Source organism: Talpa europaea, assembly GCF_964194135.1.
Source record: "Talpa europaea genome assembly, chromosome: 7".
NCBI lineage: Eukaryota > Metazoa > Chordata > Mammalia > Eulipotyphla > Talpidae > Talpa > Talpa europaea.
In genome coordinates, this window is record NC_140074.1 from 43,585,248 (window position 1) to 43,607,259 (window position 22,012).

At 36.7% G+C, this 22,012-nt stretch overlaps 1 protein-coding gene across 1 annotated transcript in view; it reads left to right on the top strand.

Moving 5' to 3' along the window:
* PCSK5 (proprotein convertase subtilisin/kexin type 5) overlaps positions 1–22,012 on the top strand; it is a gene marked incomplete at its 5' end in the record, with an annotated part of 282,220 nt that overhangs the window by 156,311 nt on the left and 103,897 nt on the right. Inside the window, one exon of the mRNA XM_084236534.1 lies at positions 19,714–19,926. Within this exon, the coding sequence (XP_084092660.1) occupies positions 19,714–19,926 (213 nt within the window). The remainder of the gene's footprint in view (positions 1–19,713; positions 19,927–22,012) is intronic.

Sequence of the window (22,012 nt, forward strand, 5' to 3'; positions counted from 1 at the left end):
GTGATATGTATAGTCTTTAGCATATTGTGCTTTCTGTCAGATTTTGTTTTGTGTATATCTTCCTCACTAAATTATAACTTCCCAGGGAGTAGAGCTTGTGTTCAACCCACCTTAATGGGCTTTGCAAATACCATAGAGTACCTTGAGCTCTAGTGAGTACTCAGTTAATGTTTATTGGCTTTAATTTAATTTATTGAGAATTATTCTCTCCTCAGGTTGCTATATATTCAGCCTGAATTTGAAGCTGAGGAAAGCATACAGTTGATTAATGTAATGTTACAGCTGGAGTATAAATAATAATGATTCTTCCATCTTGGTGGGATTTAATCAGAAGACTAAGCTAAGCTGTCCCCTGGTTATTCCAAAAGAGACTGGAGGAAAAAATGTGTGCAGTTGTTATGTATGTACTTCTAACTAATACTGTTCAGGTTTTGTTAAGACATAATTTCTAGCTCTGTGTACTTTCAGCTACATTAGAACCCTGTTAAGCAGTTGGATAATATTTGAAATTGCTGTCTAGAATTTCTTTCAAGGTGACTGAACACCAAATTAATGTATCTAAGTAATCTAGTAATTAATTGCCAAAACCCTGGATTGCAGATTACTATTATCTCTGAATGGTCATTCCAGTTAAGTAAATCAAGCTTAGTTCATATTTAATTTTCAATTTGTATGTGTATGGCTCTTAGTATAATAAAAAGCAATCTGGAATTCTCATTCATATAATAAATTTATATTAGTAATACACACAGACAGGAATATATATGTAGCTAGAGAATGGCCCATGTTCAAAAACTGTCCTTAAATCAAATAATACGGACCAATGGTTTTCAAATTTATTTTTGATAATGGACACCTTAACTAGAAGGTCAAGGAATAAAACAAATATAAAATGTGATACTTTGGTTGAGGAAAAAAATGGTGGTTAATATTAAAAAAAAGGTCGTCTGAGAAAGTATTCCAACTTAGAGGAAGATTTAATTTAGAAATAAATAATTCACAAAAAATTATACTCAATAATTATAAAATAACCTATGCTTATTCCTATAAATCATACTCTAAAAATGAAATTAAAAATAGACTTCCCACCCAACTAGATATCCATTATCAATAGTGTGGGCTACATCTTCCAAGACTCCCATGCATATCCTCTTCTTGGTGATGTTTTTACCTAACGGTGGACATCCATTCAGGGCAGTCCTTTTGGATGGAATTCATTTATTTTAATATCCCAATATTTTTGGAGTAAGGAGATGGTGTCATTTATTCAACATTCCATTGAGAATCTTTCAAGGTTTTGAACTGGAAAAAAAGGGAATTTAGTTTTAAAACAACCATTTACTTTTAGAATGAAGGTAGTAACAAATAATTCTGTAAAAGAGCTAACTATTCTTTGACTGCTAACATCGTGTTATATACACTTACGGAAAAGCAGTGGTGACCCATTTAAGCATGAGATCAACCAGAGAGGGGATTTATATGTAATACTCATAGACATCTGCCCTAGGCTATGGTTGAGGTCAGGATCTGTCATTTACTGCTCCCTGACCTGATGTAGATCAAAGTATGCTGTCCTTCTACTGCCTCATCTAAGATCGGGCAATAATATACTTACTGAAGAAATATAGAGAGTGTTTTAAATTAGATGATTATGCAAATAAATCAATTGGCACAATACCTGGAACTTAAGTGCTGAAGAATTGCATTTTATAGGTATATATTTTTTTCAGAGTAAAGATTGTGTCTTTCAAAAATCTTTATATCTTATCTCAGTGCCCCATCACTCTCTCCTGTACCATTTCCATACCACAGAATTCCAGATAATTCCATTATGTTACCTGTACTGGTAGCTGAAAAATAATATAAATATTATTATATTTAAAAATTATTATATATTAAAAATAACATGGTAAACATGAGCATTGACTTTCTCAGTTCTGTAATGTTATTTAGCTTGTTCATCTTTTACTTGCTTCAGTTTTACTTGCCTTTAAAAGCACATCTTCTATTCCATCAGGATAACCTCTCAATGCACAATTCATTTTAGTTATTCTTGTTTGTAGTCTTGAGTTTATATTTTTACAGGGAATGCTTCTCTAAATTACTATGAAATTGCAGTAATTTAATATTTTAAAAGCAGTTTATTAGACCCTTTCACTCTTCTGTTAATAGTCATCAAATGGGACAGTAAATTTTATTTGAGATTATTCTGATTTTGTTCTTTAATTAAAACACTTTGCCAAACATATAGAAATTAATTGGATAAATACTTTATACAAAGTTAGTGTATAGTAAAAAATAAATAAATGACTAGTTAAGTGATTTCAGAAATAAATGACTGGTAAAATAATTCCTTCATGTAGCTCTGTGAAAAATTATGCAACAACAAAGTTTTCAGGCTATGATTTTAATTACATAATATACAAGAATAAAGGAATCAGAATTTATTCTTCCTATAAAATTTAGTAAACCCTTAAATTTCTCTGCACTGTAGATTAAGGAGTAAAGAAGATAGCTAAGTTTTATTTGTAATACAAAAAAAGTCTACATTCTAGCAACAAGACAGAAAACAAACAAGCACAAAGACAATTAGGATTCTTTGAGCTAAGGGTGTTATGAGTGAAATAAAACTGATGACCGATGACCGAGGGTGACAGGGAGCTCTTGAAGAGGTGCTGTGAGAATGGAGACATTCATAATAAGAGGTCAGTCTTATGAGGAAATGTGGAAGGAATGCTCTTTGTAGAAGGAACAGCAAAAGCAGAGCACCCCATGTGGCGTGATTTGGGTGTACACCCCCAAAAGGATGCTGTTTTGCACATTAGGACTAATACAAACAGAAAGAGGGCATTAGGCAGTGAGTTGGGGATGGGTTTTCTCAACCAGGAGAGTATTTGCATTTTATTCTGTCACAGATAACTATTGGAAGTTTTCAGGAGACCAGTGTCCTGATGGGACACACAATTATAGCAGACTCTCCTGTGTAGAGACTAGACTGCGTGTGAGGCAAGGGATGGGAAATCAAGAATGGAAGGAATGACTCAGGCAAGAGTTAATAATGAGTTAGAATAAGGTGGCCACAACTAGAGATTGGTAGCAAGTACAGTCTAGCACCAACGATTTTCTTGGAGGAAATAAGTAAATTTTGCTCAGGGAGTCCAGGTATTGATTGCATCCATTCCTTCTGTTTGCTAATCAAAAAAAAAAAAAAAAAAAACAAAAAAAAACCAAAACACCGTAGCAAATATTGGATTTCAAAATGCACCCTATTTGTTTACTATAAGATAAAAAATTTGGTTCTGTAGAATGTAACACTGTTTTCAAAGACTTTAACAAAATCAGAATTGATTCCATTTATAACCCCTTTAGAATTAATGTGCAAAAATTGCAGTAGAGGATCTATGTTGAACAAACCATGTCACAATTGACAACTTGCTCTCTCTCCCCAATGTTGCATTTTATTTGATGCCAATGAGCCATAAAATTAAATGAAAGAACTAGAGGTCTATCATTTGGGCTGCATACAGTTAATAGTAGTAGTAGTAATGCAACACCATTGATATATTCCAGTTACCCTGCTGAGCCATAAAATAGATAATTTTTAGTCTTAACAATAATCTCATAAGATAGATACTCTTCTCCCCAGTTTCACATAAAATTGATATTCAGCATGGCTAAAGAAGTCAGAGTATAAGCCTCAAAGTAATCTTAATAAATTATTTTGTGTGCTGTCAATCCTATTTTATTTGGCTCATTTCACCACCCGTGTTTAACTGTGACTGCATACTCTAGTTCTACTCCTGTTATGATGGGGAATTGTTTGTCTTCTACCTAAGGCCCTCTCTTACACTTTTTACTGAACCTGATCACTTCTCACCTCATCAAAGACATGGCTCCATCAAGTCTCTTTTCCTTCAACATCAAAATCTCCCTCTCAACTATATGATTGCCATCCATATACATTCATATATTTTAATTCTTTTATCTCAGAAGAGAGGGAAAGCCTCCTCAGCTCCTTATCTCTTTTCAACTAGTTCCTCACTTCTCCTTTTCTCCATGGCATAAAAATTCCTTGAAAAATTGTCCATACTTGCCTTCTACAAGCTCCCCTTGCCATTATCTCTTGAAGACCCTAAGTCAGAACTTTACCTCATCAGTCCACTGAGGGTTCTTGTCAAGATCACAGTGAAACCCAGTGCTTTCCTCTAAACTGTCATGTAACTTATCCTAACATAGAGGTCTGCCTGATTCATCCCATCTGCAATTTAATACACACACCCAACCCTTCCAAACTCCTTCTTGACAATTTTCCCTCCTTCTAATCACTGCAGTTACTATCTTATTGTCTCCCCCATAAAGTCTGAAAATTTGAGTGTCTTGTTTACCACAGTATCCCAAGTACCCCAAAGGGTCTGGTACCCAACAACTGTTTAGTGTATGAGTGAGTGACTTCCTTGCCAATTTGCTTAATATACTGAGCTAATTTACTGAAGGATCACACTTGCATTGGTTTTGCTTATAGTTTGGAAATCAGTAATTAACATAATACATGATAATTAATTTCCCCGGACTCTCAATTCCGATTCTCCAGTGAGCTTCAGTATTTTCTCAACTTGTTCAAGTTAATTGGCTTCTGTGAGGATCAGTTTGTTTCTCTATAAAATGGAGCTACATGCTAGTACTTACTTTATAGGATGATTGTGAGGATTATGTGATTGCTTCCTACAAAATTCTCAGCAGAGTTCCTGGAACACAGTACAGTCTTCTAATTATATTATGAATCTTAATCATTAACACTATCTTCTAATACCATTTTCTACTGAAAAGACAAGTGAAAAGCTGATTAATCATGCAAAATAATGTAAAAGTCTTGATTGTTCTAAATAGCTGGGTGTAATCAATTTCATATTGTTCAAATACTTTTAGGAAAAGTTAGTGTATAATCTTGAGATTATTACTAAAGAATGACCAATGTAAAGAGCAAAGACCATGTAAGATTGTATCTTTAAAATTTATTCCATTAAACATTAATTTGTAAACACTTAAAATGGGGGAAGGATAGAGTGATTTTGCTTAAGAAATACCACTTATATGTTCTCTTTGGAAATTTAAAAACATCTTAAAGGCTCTGAGAAATCCTGCACTAATGAAATATGTTTGACTTTATTACAGTGATCTGTAATAAATGTAGAAGCTTTAATTTTCATGACTTTTTTTGAATTATTGTGTAACTTCATTTTAAATTCTTTGTAACTACTTTATGAAAATTCAGCTAAATCCATTACGCCTTTAGATTCAGGACATTAGAACTAGGAAAGAATTTAGTGATTGAGTTGTTTTACCTACATATGTGTATTTATTAACTTGTTGATGTTCACCCAATCTCTCTTCCTAAAGCTGACGAATCCTTTTTCTCCTCATTGTAGTTATCTAATAATTCTTGCCTATACCACTTCCTAAAGTCTATGGAATCTGCCCTCTCAATTGCACAATTTGAACAAATATCTCTCACATAGACTTAAATTATAGCCTATTTCCAAATCTTTCAACGTCCCTACTTGAACTTCAACTTTCAATTCAGCATGAACACTGCAGCCAAAGCAGTATTTTTTCATAATCAACTCTTTGTCATTTTTCTTCTCTTTAAAGCTCATCACTGCTCCCTATCACCAACAAGGAACATTCTAAACTTCTTGGGGGGAGGGGAGGCATGCAGGATCTCTCACAATTTTGCCAGGGATCTCAGAATGGATATTTTGCATGTCATTTTGGGAAAGTCCAGCTAAAAATTTCCTCTGATTCAAACTGACACAATTCCATGTACCATGGTAATCCTTTGGTCTGGCTCCTTGGTAAAACTGGCAAAGAGTTCCCCTAGGGGAATCTCTTGGCTGTATCTGTCCAGTCATTTCTAAATAGGAAGATGATTTTATAAATTGAGTAAGTCAGCTTACAGCAATGTAGATGTAAGGATCTAACATTGTTGTCTGAATAAGAAGCTAATTGCCTAAAATTTTCTCTGATAGACTATTTTTTTCATTCACTTATTCCTGATTGCATTCAGGAAACAGTCACTGTATGGTTATAATACCCCAGGCACTTTGCTAGTTGGCATGAATAGCACCCAGCCCTTATCTTGGGAGACCTCACCATATAATGATGAATAAATATTTTAAAGTGTAACCAAACTCCCAAAATCCCTTCAGCAAATAGAATCTACTAAGCAATAAGAAAATGAATGAACAGCAAATAATAACAAAATTTACTGTTTTCTTGTAGTCTAATTGTCATGCAATCATCTTTCTTACCCCATTTGGGCTATTAAACTTTTAATAATCCTGGGTAAATTGATATTCATCAATAGTATCTACTGACTTGACAGCCTTTCACAATTTCCTGACAAGTGTGTTTAATAATATCATTTAGAAAATGAGGGAAAAACTTGGAGTTTAATATTTTTCTATAATCAGAAAACCCTGTATTAAGGTTAATGGTAGTCCCTTATAATTTTATGCAAGCAGTATTTCTTTTTTTTTTTTATAAATTTTATTGTTATATTCCCCATACAATTGCAGCCCCCCATTCTGACCCCAATCCCTCCCCTCCCGCCCCCGCCCCCCTAAAAGTGTCTCTGGTTCATAGTTTTTTGTTGATTTTGATTTTCACTTTCTTATAGTTATTCATTTTCCTGGTCCCTTATTTAAGTTTTCTAGATTCCTGCTATGAGTGAGACCATCCGGTATTTTTCTTTTTCTTTTTGGCTTATTTCGCTGAGCATGATCCCTTCCAGCGCCATCCATGTTGCAGCAAATTGCATGTGTTTATCTTTTTTGAATGCTGAGTAATATTCCATGGTATATATGTACCACATCTTCTTGATCCAGTCATCTATTTTTGGGCATTTGGGTTGTTTCCAAAGCTTAGCTATTGTAAACAGTGCTGCTATAAACATAGGGGTGCAGGTGTTCTTTGGAATTGATGTTTCTGTGTCCTTTGGGTAAATACCTAGGAGTGGAATTGCTGGGTCATATGGAAGCTCTATGTTTAGTAGGTCCAGAAATCTCCACACAGCTTTCCACAGTGGTTGGACCAGTTTGCACTCCCACCAACAGTGCAGAAGAGTTCCTTTTTCTCCACACCCTCGCCAACATTTGTTGTTGCTAGTTTGTTTAATATGTGCCATTCTCACTGGTGTAAGATGGTATCTCATGGTAGTTTTGATTTGCATTTCCCTGATGACAAGTGATGTTGAACATTTTTTCATATGCCTGTTGGCCATTTGCATTTCCTCTTCAGAGAAGTTTCTTTTAAGCTCTTCTGCCCATTTTTTGACTGGATTATTTTCTTTGTTGTTGTTGAGTCTCATCAGCTCTTTGCAGATTTTTGTGATCAGTCCTTTATCATTAGTGTTGGGTGCAAAAATGTTCTCCCAGTTGGTGGGGTTTCTCTTTGTTTTTGTTATTGTCTCTTTTGCTGTGCAAAAGCTCTTTAATTTGATATAGTCCCAGCTGTTTATCTTTGCCTTCACTATCACTGCTTTGGGTGATGTGTCTGTAAAGATGTCTTTGATGTGCAAATCACGTAGTGTTTCGCCTATATTTCCTTCTATATATTTTATGGTTTCAGGTCTTATGTCTAGTTCTTTAATCCATTTTGAGTTGATTTTTGTGTATGGTGTGAGGTGGTGGTCAAGCTTCATTCTTTTGCATGTAGCGACCCAGTTTTCCCAGCACCATTTATTGAACAAACTTTCTTTGCTCCAATGCATAGTCTTTGCTCCTTTGTCAAAGATTAGTTGACCATAAATCTGTGGGTTTATTTCTGGATTTTCTATTCGATTCCATTGGTCTGTATGTCTGTTCTTGTTCCAATACCATGCAGTTTTGATGATTATGGCTTTGTAGTATAGTTTGAAGTCTGGGAGTCTGATGCCTCCATTCCCTTCTTTTTTTTTCAGGAGAGCTTTGGCTATTCGGGGTTTTTTGTGATTCCATATGAATTTCATCAATAATTGTTCTATTTCTTTGAAGAATGACATTGAAATTTTGATTGGAATAGCATTGAATCTGTATATTGCTTTTGGAAGGATGGCCATTTTAATAATGTTTATTCTTCCAATCCATGAGCAGGGGATGTCTCTCCATTTCTTTGTGTCTTCTTCTATTTCTTTTAACAGTGTTTTATAGTTTTCTTTGTATAGGTCCTTTACCTCTTTTGTTAGATTTATTCCCAAATATTTGATTTTTTTTGTTTCAATAACAAAAGGGATGGTCTTTTTGATTTCTTCTTCTTCAGATTTATTGTTTGTGTATAGGAAGGCTACTGACTTTTGCGTGTTGATTTTGTATCCTGCCACTTTACTGAACTGATTGATGAGTTGAATTAGCTTTTCTGTGGAGTTTTTGGGGTTCTCTATGTATAATATCATATCGTCTGCAAATAGTGATAGTTTGACTTCTTCTTTTCCTATTTGGATTCCTTGGATGTCTTTCTCTTGTCTTATTGCAAGCAGTATTTCTTAAGTAGCACAATATACCAAGAAGTGGTTGGGAATTTATCTTAGCCTTTTATCTAGAAAAATCATGTGAGCTCATTGTAGATATATTAGGAGTACAGCCTATAGTTTGCCTACAGGTATGTTTTCAATTCCAGGTTGGTTTTCTTTGAGCTTTTTTTTTTTTTAAAGTTGAGTATTATTAATTCTAATGAATTTATAACAGAGTAGTACTAAGTCCAGGATGGGGAACAAGAGAAGGTGAAATGAGAATCACTGGTCCCTTGATCTCTCTATGGGAACTGTAACCTTCATCCTATTCTCACTCTACTATTCAGGGTTCCAGATGGAAACAGGACATCTGATGGACAAATATTGACATGTGCCTGCTGTTGAGTCTCTTATGAAGTTATATCTCCTTCTCATCATTAATTTTCTTTTCAATTCACCAGATTTTACAACTGATTGGATATTTAGAATATTTGCTGAAAGCACAAGGTCACTCTACAATCACACATTGTCTCTTCTGTATACACACATGCACAGAGACACTCATTCTTAAATTAAAGGCATATGCTCATCAGAAAGGGAGCAAAGACTATAATGAGCTTGTATAATAAAAGCGGTAGTAATAATCATAATAAAATTAACCAATTCCACTTGGGAGGGGTATGTTTTATCTGATATTCACCCAGCTGTAGCAGGATTGGTACAGTTTGCATTTTAATAAATGACAGATTGCTGTTAAATTAGTTGGCAAATGTTGTAAAACTTTGGAATGATACATGGGTAGGCAAAGATAGACAAGGGAGCAATTTAATGAAAATTGATTTTAACTGAGGGCTTTAAAAATTCTTACTTAGGATTTAACTATATCCTGGTAGAGCTCTGTCTCTTCAGAATTTTAACAAAGCTAAGTAGTGAATCCAGTATAACATTATTTTGGCAACAAATAAATCTGTGTATTTCATAAATACATATATGGTTTCATATTCTGTAATCCTAACAGTTAACTGATATATAAGTATCAGATTACTATTTTATTGTGAATTGTGATGCAATTTTATGGGAAGGGGTACAAATCTATTCTAGCCATGTGTAGATGCAGATGTCATATATCTATTGTTCCCTTGTTTTCAGTTTTAGTTTAGAGGTGCATTATTAACTCTGTGAATAGTTTATACTAACTTATGTAGATTCCATTCTAAATTTCTCTGTTCTGTTCATGCCTTAGCCAGGTATCAACAGAAGTCCTCTTTTCATTTGTTAAGTTTCAGTGACTGCAGGGCACCATGGGAGTTAGTGAACTCCTTATCACTGGAATTGTTCTAGCATAGTCTGGATGTACCTGTCCTACAGAAGACATGAAATCAAACAGGAATTGGATTAGGGCAAGTTAAGGTCTGTACCAGTCCAGAACTGTGATTCCAAACAGATTTGAGAAAGTTAATGGGGAGAATAGTCAGATCAGTTTCCTTCAACAAAACATGACAGCAGATGGACAAGAGGGACCACTGTGTAATAAACTTGGATAAACTGAACTAGGTTATAATATCAAATAATTTAAAAATATATGATGTGGCTTTTATAGTAGATATTTTTTCACTTACAGTGTCTTCATTAAGGTGAAACCAATCAAATTACTATCCTGGATTTTGTGCATTATCATGTTTATAAATTTGGATGACCATGGGGGTGATACTCCTAGGACCTCACCCAGTTTTGAGATTTAGAAACTAAATCTTGGCAAAGTAGGTAACCTGGCCATTAAAAAGCACACAGTGGTTTGAACTCAGATCGGTCTGCTTGTGAAGCCTGTACTCCCTACAACCATGTTCTGTGTGACATCAGCTCCTGCCAAGAGTGTAATGTAGGCTATTTGTGCACACTCTGCTCTCAGTCAATGGTAGCTGTAGTTATGGTCATGAACATGACAACAGGGACCTCTCTCTTCTCTGAGCTCCTGGAAAACTTACCATCCAGGCATCTAATTAAGCATATTCTAAATGCCACAAATATAGTCTCTTTGTCTTCATCAGTGGATGCAACTTGAGAAAAGAAATGGTCTTAGAGTCACAGAGGCCTGGGTTAAAATCTCAGTTTGGTTTCTAACTAGCCCTTTGACCTGGGAAAATTACCAAGTTATGGGAGCTTCCATTTCCCCGAGAAAATGCAACTATAAAACTTCATGAAGCTGTCATGAAGACTGACTGGGACATTACCTATAAAGTGCTCACAACAACTGCTGGTCTTAGAGGAGGGGCCATGTTTGATACATCTTTAAGAAAGCCTTGTGAAATAAGTTTAGTACTAATTATAATCTTTTCAGAAGTTTGATTTGCTTTAGGTTAGGAATGTGTTTATGGGAAGAAAATGTAAAGGCTGATTTCCTCTATTCCAGAAATGTCAGTAGTGAATCCACAAGAAGTCAAGGGTATAACTTCATGGTGTAGAGGCCTGTGACACTCAGGTCCCAGGGTGAGCTTTTAATAGGAGCATCCTGCCTGCCCATTCAGAATCAAGCTGGTAGTTTGAACCAGTCCAAGAGATATCAGTACCCTAGAACTAACAAAGTATCAACTTTTCATGATTGTTGGAATATCCTATCCTCTCCAAATGCCTTTCCAAACATTTACAGTAAATTCTTTTCATACCCATGTTGATAATAAATGTTTTTATTCTCTATGAAAGGAATTTTTCAGATTCTTCTCCTCCAATATAAATTTAAAAATGATGGTATCTTTCTGGGCAGCTTCAAATTGGCCATAAATGTTAATATTGGAAATGGCCTTCTCAGTTTTATAGACCCGACTGTCCTGAAAGTCTGAGCACGATTTTGTCTTTGTTGTGGGTTGATCCAAGATCTAGAAACTTTTGGCAGGTTTGAGAACGACTTTTTTCCTCCCCAAATGGGAATAGTGCAATGGTGGATGCTGTTAATTATTGCTTGTGATTATTTCAGAGAGCATATGAGGTCCACATGGATTATTTTAGCTACTTGGAATGAGGATTGGGAAATCTAATCTGCATGCCCCTCCTCCCTACCAGTGTTAGCATTCTCCATGCCTTGGGAAAACAACTCAAAAGGACTTAACGCGTGGAGGACTATGGGAGTGAGCAGGAGTAAATGTTAATATGAGTCTTGCTGAAGCTTCTGTGAGTCAGATGAGGAGGAAGACAAGGTCTGAGACAAAATAAAGGAATTGCCAAGGTGAATGCACCATAGGTAGAAACAGTGGATGCAGTTATTTGGGGATTGTTGATTGGTGAATAACATAAGGCAGGAAAGGTATCATTTGTTGGTTTTTCCCCCTTAATCCACTGTATTAACAGTGTCTCCATAAACCATGTTGTTAAGCATTTTAGGAATGCCCAATGTAGTACTAGGCAGTGGGGATCAGCTTTGGTTAAGGTGAGACTGGGTCTCTCTGGTCCGAGCCCTACCACTAATTGACTCTGCTAACTTCATTTCCTTCGTTTCCTTGTATGAAAAATTTTAATTTCATTGTATGAACCTCTTATGTGTCTAGCTCCAAATAATATCCGTAGCATATTATTCAGTTCCAAATTTTTCTTATGTAAATTTCCCAAATGTGCAGAATATCTAAGGTTAAGAGGAATAAAATTCTTGGTTTGAAAGCATATTTATGTCCATTAATACAAACACATCTGGTTTGTATTACTCCCAGATATTCTGCTACCCCTTCTCCACGAAAGACTGACTTTCCTCTTGCAGTTACATTTGAAGTATAAACAAAGGGAAAGAAGCCCACACTGTTGTAATACTGCTGTCAGGACCCAAGGGTCACACCTCATGCCCTTGGGCGGCAGGGTGCAAGAATCTGTGTCATGCGTGCACCCTCAGTGTCAGCTCTGGGGAAATAAGGGCGACTCTGAGAACGCCATGGATTCTATACACGTTTTCGATTGATGCTCTACTGAATTTATTTTCTGGTGTGGAAAGCAACTCAGTTTAGTTTTTGTCCTTTCTGTTTACACAATAAGCATAAAAGTAGCTTCTCATTAGCAATCCAGGGGCATGGGGCGTGTTCCATATTCACACCTTTGATTAATTATTCCTTACACTAGTCTTTGGCCACCTTAAACCAAATGTCCTTTTAGAAAGATGAGCTGAAGTCAGTTTTAGGTTCCCTGAATTTAGTATATCAGACTGCTCATTCCTGTACTAGAATCCAAATGATCTCAAGAAGACCCTCAGAGAAGATTGTAAGCAACAACTAAAAATTTGTTATTTTACCAAACATGTTTGCAACTATCATCTGCAGCACTGACCCCAAAATCATTATTGGACTCTCTACTCTTCTAAAAGTGAACTTGGTTACATTTGGTAATGCTCACGAAGCATATAAAATGGATTTTCATTTGTGTATGCTAAAGTTAATATGATCACTAATAACTGCATCTAATATTTTCAGTGTATTAAAAAATCAACAGAACATGAAAAATTGCTTAATATATTTCCCTTAGCTGCCTATGGTATACACAGTAAATTAGAATCTAGAAAGCCTGATGTGGAATAGCAAAGATGGATGAGGGCTGAGTTGGGGAGAAAGAAGAGTAAAGTCCTATTACATGAGAAAAGGCAGAAAGACAAAAATGGAGAGCAATAGATTACTATTCACAAAGCCTTCTTGGTGCCACATTTTTTTTCCAGGAGAAATAGAAAATGACTGCATTTGTATTTTCAATCTTTTTCTTCTATCAGCCAGTCTTTGATAGGCGCAGTAGCATAGCATGAGGATGTTGAAGACACTTCCAAGGAGTGTCTTGGTAAGTCAGTTTGCAGATGTTTGGACAATTTTTCCTTGTATCTGATTTCATGCACACTGGCAGTTCTGGCAAAAGATGCCCTAATTAGAAAGAGTGAGAACAGCAGGAGGGGCAGGCAATGGGGTGAGGGAAGGCTGCACCTCCACAGATTTTGGGGAGGACACTTGAAATCATCTTTGGATTGCTGTTACTTTCCATTGTTATGCATTTCCATTTCTGGAATTCCTGCTTGGAAACCAGTGGAATTACTGAGCTGTTGGCTGCACTTAACTCACCATACAACCATAATTATGACAGTTTGGTTTTGAAACACTGAAGTAGTTCCTCTGTGCCTTAGTAATTCTGTGAGCACAGTAATTAAATATTCTGAGGAGCAAAAGTAGAATCAAGTAAAACCTATGTACTCTTTACATCAGGTATTATGACTTCTTGAATAGATCATAAAAAATAAGTTGTCCACTGTATTTTCTGGATGTGGATACTATAGTGGCCTGACAAATTTAGCACCTTGGCCTAGGATTTCCCCAGATAGAAACAGGAATTAACCTCTAGATTGCTAACCCTCAGAAAGTATGTTTCCTTCTTTTACTCCTTTAAAAATATCTGTCTCATTGGATTCCTTTGAGTTTTCATGGCAAATGATGGCCCACATTATTCTCTGCTTCCAATTTGATCTCATGTAATTAATTTCCTTACTCCATTCCCATCTGGCACAAATGAACTGACTAGGAAAAAAAAAAGTGTCTGCCTTTATTAAGCTCTCTCCCAAAGATGAAGATGTCTTATCACATTGTCTCATGACCACATTCTCTTAGGATAGCCCCCAAAATCTTTCTCCCACCAAGTTATGCCGGTGTAGTTTCTAAGGCCTTACCAGGGTCTGAGCATCTGCTCCTGGTTTGTTTTCAATCGTGGATTTCTTTTTGCATCACTGTTCAGGTCACCTTGACAAGGGTTTCTTCTTCATGTGAATCATCTGACCTATTGATGATAATGCTTCAAAGAGTTAATATTTTTGGCTTTAAAAAGCAATGTATGTATATTTCAGAATTCTGGAACAATCATTTTATGTAAGCACTACAAATACCTTTCAAAATTTTGTTGCTATTGTTTTTGTTTTGCCTTAATGTTTGGTTTCCAAACCCAGATTTGTCTTTCCCATAAACCCTGTTCTGTTACAGAACAAGGTTAACTTTGGAAATGCTAGTCAGAATGTCCTTGGGTTTTAAGAAGATGAGCAGTTCTCTCTTCATATCTCAGCTACCAAGTTTTTGTAGGTGTCCTTGCCTTTCTCCAGCATCTTCCAATGAAGCCTAAAGATTCACAAACCATACATAGTTTCCATAGAGGGCTATGCTCCATTCTCACTGGATATCAGAAAAAGATGCAGAGAAGAGCCTTGGGGCTTTGGCAAATTAAGTATTCAGGCTGAACTTGGAAGGTGTAACGGGTGAATGAAAGTGCCCCACCCTAAAGTTCTTTAATGTGTGTCTCTCCATTTGGATGGCATCTACAGATAAGTAGGTTCTGATCCAATTTGTTGGAGTGCTCCTTTCCTGTCTCCACTACATTATATGATTATATGTGCACGTTATATGTGCTCGTTATATGATTGTGTGCATGTAGTGATACTCAGTTTCCTTATCTGTAACAGTGCATATCTAAATTTGCCAGTACTGTTCTAAGTTAACTAATATGTGTGAAACCACCTGGCACACTGTCCACACACATGTTAGTAGATGTTTTTATCTTTCTTCCTCCTTTTGTATTGTAAGAAGCCTCCAGTCACTTGCTCATTCCCCTTTGAAAATGTCTTCTAAGCAATACTTTAGATTAAAGTAATATTAAAATTGCAAATCTAACTGCATTGGCTGAAAATTTAGCATGCCATTTTAAAGAGAGGAATTTGGTTTCATCAAACCCTACAGTTCTCAAAATTTGACTTGGGATGTACAATTTAATGGGTAATCCAGAGTAATGTAACCTTTCCTGACCTCCTGAACCATAAAAAGTCTAGTTCCTTTCTAGCCTTTAATAATAATGCTTATGGGGTATTATAAATTGATTTGTAGGGTGTATTTGAGGAGGAACACATGCACAATTAGAATCACAATGAAAGAGAATATTTAGAGTTTGGTCAAATGCATCCTCTGTGGATTTCACAATGTATTTTGCCTTAAGTTTGCTAATTTTTAACTTAACACCTAATTAAATTGGAGGATTTTCTTGTTTGTTTTCTCATCCAAAACCATATTTAAATAACTAATTGCAATCACATTGCTTTACCAAACTAGAAAATGTTGTTTCCAACACTTTGGAAAAATAGCTCTCAAGATTCTTTTCTATTTGCAGTATTCTGCCCCACCTTCCTTAAATTCTCCTTATATCCCACATTAAGGTTTGATTCTTAAATAACTGAATTTTAGAGAACTGGCAGATTTATTTTCTACCACATGTTTTAATTTTCTGAATATTGCACACTAATCAAAATCTCCTGTGCATCTGTAGTAAATAAATCTTTGAATTGCTAATTGTTTCAGATTAACCCCAAAGATCTTCAGCAGCTGTCTCTATAGCATTTTCAGCCCTCAAATTCAGTCTGTATTTCTGCGACTTTCATCCTAAGCCATTCATATATGCCTAGATGTGAGATTGCCTCGTGGATACAGTGGTCACTGGCCACATATTCTGTGACCTCCGTGGGGACAGGTCACCCTTGGTCTCCTCCCCTCACCTTGTCTCAGTCAACTTGATCTGCTGTAACAGAACTGCACAGACTGGGTGGCTTAAACATTAGAAATGTATTTCAACACAGTTCTGGAGGCTGGAATCTGGAAGTCAATGAGATGCCAGGAGCGTTGGGTTCGGGTGACGCCTCTCTCCTCAGCTTGCGCATGCATCCATTTGCTTTGCTGTGTTTTCACTTGGCCTTTCCTCTGTGCCCACATACCCGGGGCTCTTTGTCTTCTCATAAGAAATTTAGTTCTATTAGATGTGGGTCCCATTCTTAAGACTTTATTTAACCTTAATCACATCCTTGCAGACCCCCAACTTCAAATATAGTCACGTTGGGGATTAGAGACTCTCCCTGAATTTGCCTTGGGGAACACAACTCTGTTTTGAACACACCTGAAGACACTGATATCTCCCATCTGACACTCCAGATCTTCTCTCCCCTACTCATCATGAGCTCTATATAAGGAGACATTAATCCCTATGGCCTCTGTCTAGGGGATCCCAGTTCCTCTAGCTTCTGGTGAGGTTGAACCAATGGAATTTGTCATAAGAAGTTGGTGAGGGGGAGGAGACTGGAGTCTTAGCACATTTCCCTGGCTTCCTCCCTGCAAGGCTTGGCATGTCCCCTGATTAGTTCTCATCTCTACCTTCAGTGACTCTCCCCCAAGTCTCTTCAGCCCTGGGTCAGCAGGGAAGGAAGTCATTAACCCCATACTGTCCTTTGAGGTTTCCCTTCACCATGCTCAGTTGCAAAATAATTCCCTCAAATAGATATATTTGATACAATGACATCATTCTTGTCTGGAAGGAACCAAGACAGTGCTAACCCACAGTCTTCTCAACCAACTGTTCTTGCAACCCAGCAAATATCCATTGGAGGCCTTAGAAGTGTCATTGTTTCTGCAGAGGGGTTGCTGCCAGAGTGCGCTGACTGGTCCTCACTTCTAAGGAAATCCTTCTCAGGTGGATTTCCAGGGAGATCTTGGGGTCAAAGTAGTATCCTTCCTTTAGCTCAGGGCCAGGAATGCCTCCTTTCTTTCTCAGTTCTAGTTCTACCACTAAGTCTGGAAAGAACTGAGAGATGGTGTTATTAGACCTTAATGCCAGGCTTCACTGAAGACATCAGACACTTGGCTAAAAACTGTACAGCAACCACTAGCTCTCTTTTCACTCCAAAGAAAATCCACTGCATGGGTTAAGGGCCCAGGCTTTGGCTCCAGCTCAATTGCAAGCTCTGCTTCTGGCATTTCTGTGCCCTGGTTTGCTCATCTGTGAAATTATGGTGATATAGACTTGGATTGTGCAGAATAATGTTTGTACAGTGATTGGCACATAGTAAGTTTCTATAAATGTTAGCGTCTCCTGTTTTTAGTTTACAACCAACTTTCTGGGTATAAAATCCCTCTTGATCATAAAGTAAAATTATTATCTCTTAAGAAAGGCCCTCTGTTTTCCCTCAGATGTTTGTTTCTGTTGATAAATATAATACACAGTCATGGAAGGTTGGTATAAGAAAACAAAAATCTTCACAAATCTTACCAAACAGGATAAATTCTGTGACCCTGTTACTTCTCAGTAGCTTTATGCTTATAATTCTATGTGCATTAACTTCTTTACAAACACACACTTTTTTTTTCTAAACTGAGACCACACTCTTACAATTTTTCTATCATTTATAACTACATTGTGAATATAAAAGTGCCTTCCAAATATTTTGTCATTAAATATTATTTTAAAATCCAATTTGTTTTTGAAGGTCTTTTCATTGAATTTTATACATAGGCACATAGTCACAATCTTACACAGATATGTGATTGTGCCAGATATGATTTTTCATTATTTTGTGGTTATTAATCTATTGTGTGCTGCAGTGCTTTCTAAACCAGGTAGGATTTTGTATTAGCTCATATGTTCTATTGTCAAATAAGGCTCCCATGAGATCAGATTGTTTGCCTGCAGCGCAGTCCCTCAGTGTGTGCTAGAGAGGACACACACTGGAATCTTCTTCCTTTTTCTCTCGCTATCATTTTGTCTCCAAACTCTAGATATGTCTGTCACCAGAGTTTCTCAATCTGACCATCAAGACCATAATGAATAGTAATTCCTTCTAAAAATTGCCATGCATTAAATAAAAGTCTACATCTATGATGACATGGTAATTTTTTGTGTCTTCTATGTTTCATGAATATTTTGATGGAAACAGGGATGGTAAACCAGGCCCAGCTGTCTAGTGGCGATAGCATCCAGAAGTTTCTCCCCTTCTCTGTCTCGTTTCCTGAATTTTTCCCATTCCTGTGTATACAATCATACTGCTTTTTTCCACACTGAAGGATAAAAATAAATTTATGCTCAGGTCTGTCAAATCATGTCATAAATAACTCTGTTCCTTGAGGATTCGAGGTCAGAGAAAGTTTATCACAGATATTCCAGATTCTTTGTCAACTCTCTTGCCTTGGCTCTTTTTCCAGAAATTCTAAGACAATGTTCCAAATACTTTTCCCACCACCTGAGACCAGAAAGTTAGGACCTGAGAGAAAGAGGCTCAGTCATCAATAACTATATGTCTCTGCTTCTCACTTTCTATTTTTAAGTGATAGATTTGAACTTGCCTTATAATGTGCCTTCTGATTTTAGAATGATAAAATTCCTCAGTTCTAACTATTCCCAGAAATACTCTTCATTTTGGCTTATTTCTGTTTTCTCCCAAAGATCTCATCTTAGGGAACCAAATAACCATTATGTTTTAATACTCTATCATCTACTCTACTTCTTCATTATTTTATTACCTTTGGGAAATCTTTGCATTTTTGTCAACTTTTGCCATAAAGAGTTGACTTCATCTCCTAGCTTTGTAAGAAAAAGGTAATAGATCTAATTGCAAAAGGTCTCTATAATAAAATACATTTAGATATTCCTTTAGATTGTATTTCCCTCTCAGACTTTTATAGTGAAGAATCACTTATGAAAGATTTTTAGCAGTTCTTCAATAAGGGAAACTGGGAACCTATTTAATTATGTTTAACTCAGTTTCCCAAACACACTTGATATTGAAATCTTTTTGTTTTTGGTGGATCCAATTAACAACCCTAAAATATGTGTCAGCACCCTACAGAGGGTCAATGCAGCTCTAGAAGGAAGATAAGTACATTAGCTCTCTACACCTCATGTTCCTCATATGTCAAATGAGGATGCTAATAGCATCACTTCATGTGGATAAAGATTTAATACCATATCATATGGTAACTGTCACTAATAATCATCCAACTCTGAGCTCTGACTAGGTTCAAATTTTGGCCCTAGCACTTATTATAGATCTTACAAACATTACTTAACTTCTCTCAATTCTTCATCTATACAATGAGGACAAAAACTGTACCAATCACATGGGGCTAGAAATATATCTTAGAAAACATTTAGAATTGCTCAGCCCATAGTAGGTACCTAATGAATGTTAGTCATTAGTTTCCCCATTAATGATGAGGATTACTTGTTACTTTTCTACTCTGTGAATAGGATTGTTTTTTTTTTTTTTAATTTTAATGCAACTCCTCTCACCTTCAATTCAGCATATTATTAAAATATCACATCCCTCCTGCAAATATTTGGTGCTGCTCCAGTGGTTTTGATCGTCTCTTCATCTAGCTTCTATAATCCTTGTCTTCCATCATTAAATTTCTTCTGTTTATGAACAGGGGCGGAGAGGCCTTGGCTCTGTTTTCGTCTGGGCATCAGGAAATGGTGGAAGGAGCAAAGACCACTGCTCCTGTGATGGCTACACCAACAGCATCTACACCATCTCCATCAGCAGCACAGCTGAAAGCGGGAAGAAGCCTTGGTACCTGGAAGAGTGTTCGTCTACCCTGGCCACGACCTACAGCAGTGGAGAATCCTATGATAAGAAAATAGTACGTAATCCTTGTCTGCCTTTCATGATTAATTGATTGATTTTTCACTCTGAAATACAAAAGGAGAACCATTAATATCTAAATTATATGCACAAGGATTATATGGAAGTAGAAAATCAGATTAGCTGATTTCTCAATGCACATATGTGTAAATGTCATCACTTGGTTAACAATTCATGGAAAAAGTTTGCCCTGGTCATTACAGCCCAGCATTTAATGTGGTCTTGGACATGATTATGGTTCAGTTTTATTGAGGACAAATGGATGCTTTATGTTCAACTTGTGAGTTAGTGGCAGAGAGGAGACTAGAATTTATGCCGGTCTTATAACAGTGCCCAGCCACTTTGCCCCCATATTGCCTTCATTGGTTTGGTTTCCAAGTACAGCTAATTCAGTATGAAAAAAAAAAAAAGTGTGTAAGGAGATGGAATTCCATTTAGACTACCCTTACTTAACGGAAACTACATCTATACAAAAAGTACCTTTTTAACACTGCAGCACAACTTGCCTGAAAGAGAAACTCAGAAGTCCCACATGATTTGTTTCCCAGCATGCCCTGACCTCTCTGCAGACAGAAAAATGATTTAAGCAGGACTAACCTGCTTTGGGGTTTTTTTGCTGTTGAACTGTTTACTACCTGGGTAACTTTGGACAGTCTTATCTGAAAATGGGAATTTTCAATATTACCTAGTTCATGGAGTTACTGCAGTTATGAGGAAGTACATAAAAAGTACTTTGCATAATGTCAGACTCATTGATGATGCTCAAGAAAGATCTGCCTTTTGGGGTGCTCACCTCTTTACTGTGAATCCTAGTTTCGAACTCATTTGAATTTTGCTGTTTTCCTGATTGTGGCTTTATAAAGAATCTCAGGATTTATCTTTCTAAAGTAGAGCTAAGTTGCTATATCTGATACTTTTTTTTTACTTTTTTTAAAAAGATTTATTTATTTATTTTATACAAGCACTGGGTACAGTCAGAAGCATGGGAGGGTGAGAGGATTCACCAGAGCCAGAGTGGGGAACAGAACAGGCAGACTGACGAAATACACTGCTGAGGGGAGCAGCAGGCGTGGCAGAGGTCTGCGCACCATGTGGGACTCTCACCGGTGGCCAGGGATCGAACTGGCGCTGTAGAGGCTGCAGGCAGCCTCCCACCCAGTGCTCAACTGATGCGCCTCCTGGGAGTCCCGCTATATCTGATACTTTTTATCTTGTAGCCAAGACCTTGCTTTCAGATCTTATAGATTCACACAGGTGTGGGTTACTTTGCTGATACTATCTCTAAATTTCCCCCAGAAATAGAAATACAGGTAATGGGATACTACCACTTTCATTTAATTCTTCATACATGTACACTGGATTCATCTTGATTCCTGGTTATTATATGATGTTTGATTTTTCAGCTACTTTTTAACTACCTTCTTCAGTTACTTTTTGCTGATTGATTTAAGTAAAAACTGCTTACCCATAGGTACATCCCATCCATTCTCATCTTTCCCTAACTCTGCCATAATAACTGGGTTAAATGATATATGCAGGAGCCCACCTTTAAGTACCTCTGGCATTCATGAAATATGAAAGGAGAAAAATACAGAGATGAGCAAATTTTGATGTTTCACGGCTTTCTTAATGGGAAAGTGATAGATACTCTATGGTATTTTAATTTCATTATGGAAATGTTAAAATCTCGGAATGTAGCTTTTGCTTTGAAATATAAAGACCTAGTCTCTTAGAGTGCATGGTCAGTGTCCTCTAGTCAGTCAGTCTGAATCGTGAAATCCTGATGGAAAGTCCCTGAGATAAGAAAAGTTCTCTTCTTGGACCTCTTGAGTCTGAAGTTGCCATTGTTTCAAAGTAAATGTGTCCATTAGCCCAATTATTTGTTATGGGTGACTGTTGTGAGAGGTTTTTGTCTTCCTTACCAAAAAATCCTTATAATCTATGGGAAATATATCAAAAAAGGAAGGGTTTCCTGGGTCCTGGATGGGAGAACACAATGTGGACAAACTCAAAACAGCTGCTGTGAGATTTACTCCCTGGACTTGACATTCCCAGGCCCTCTATCACTATTTTCTGTAATTTTA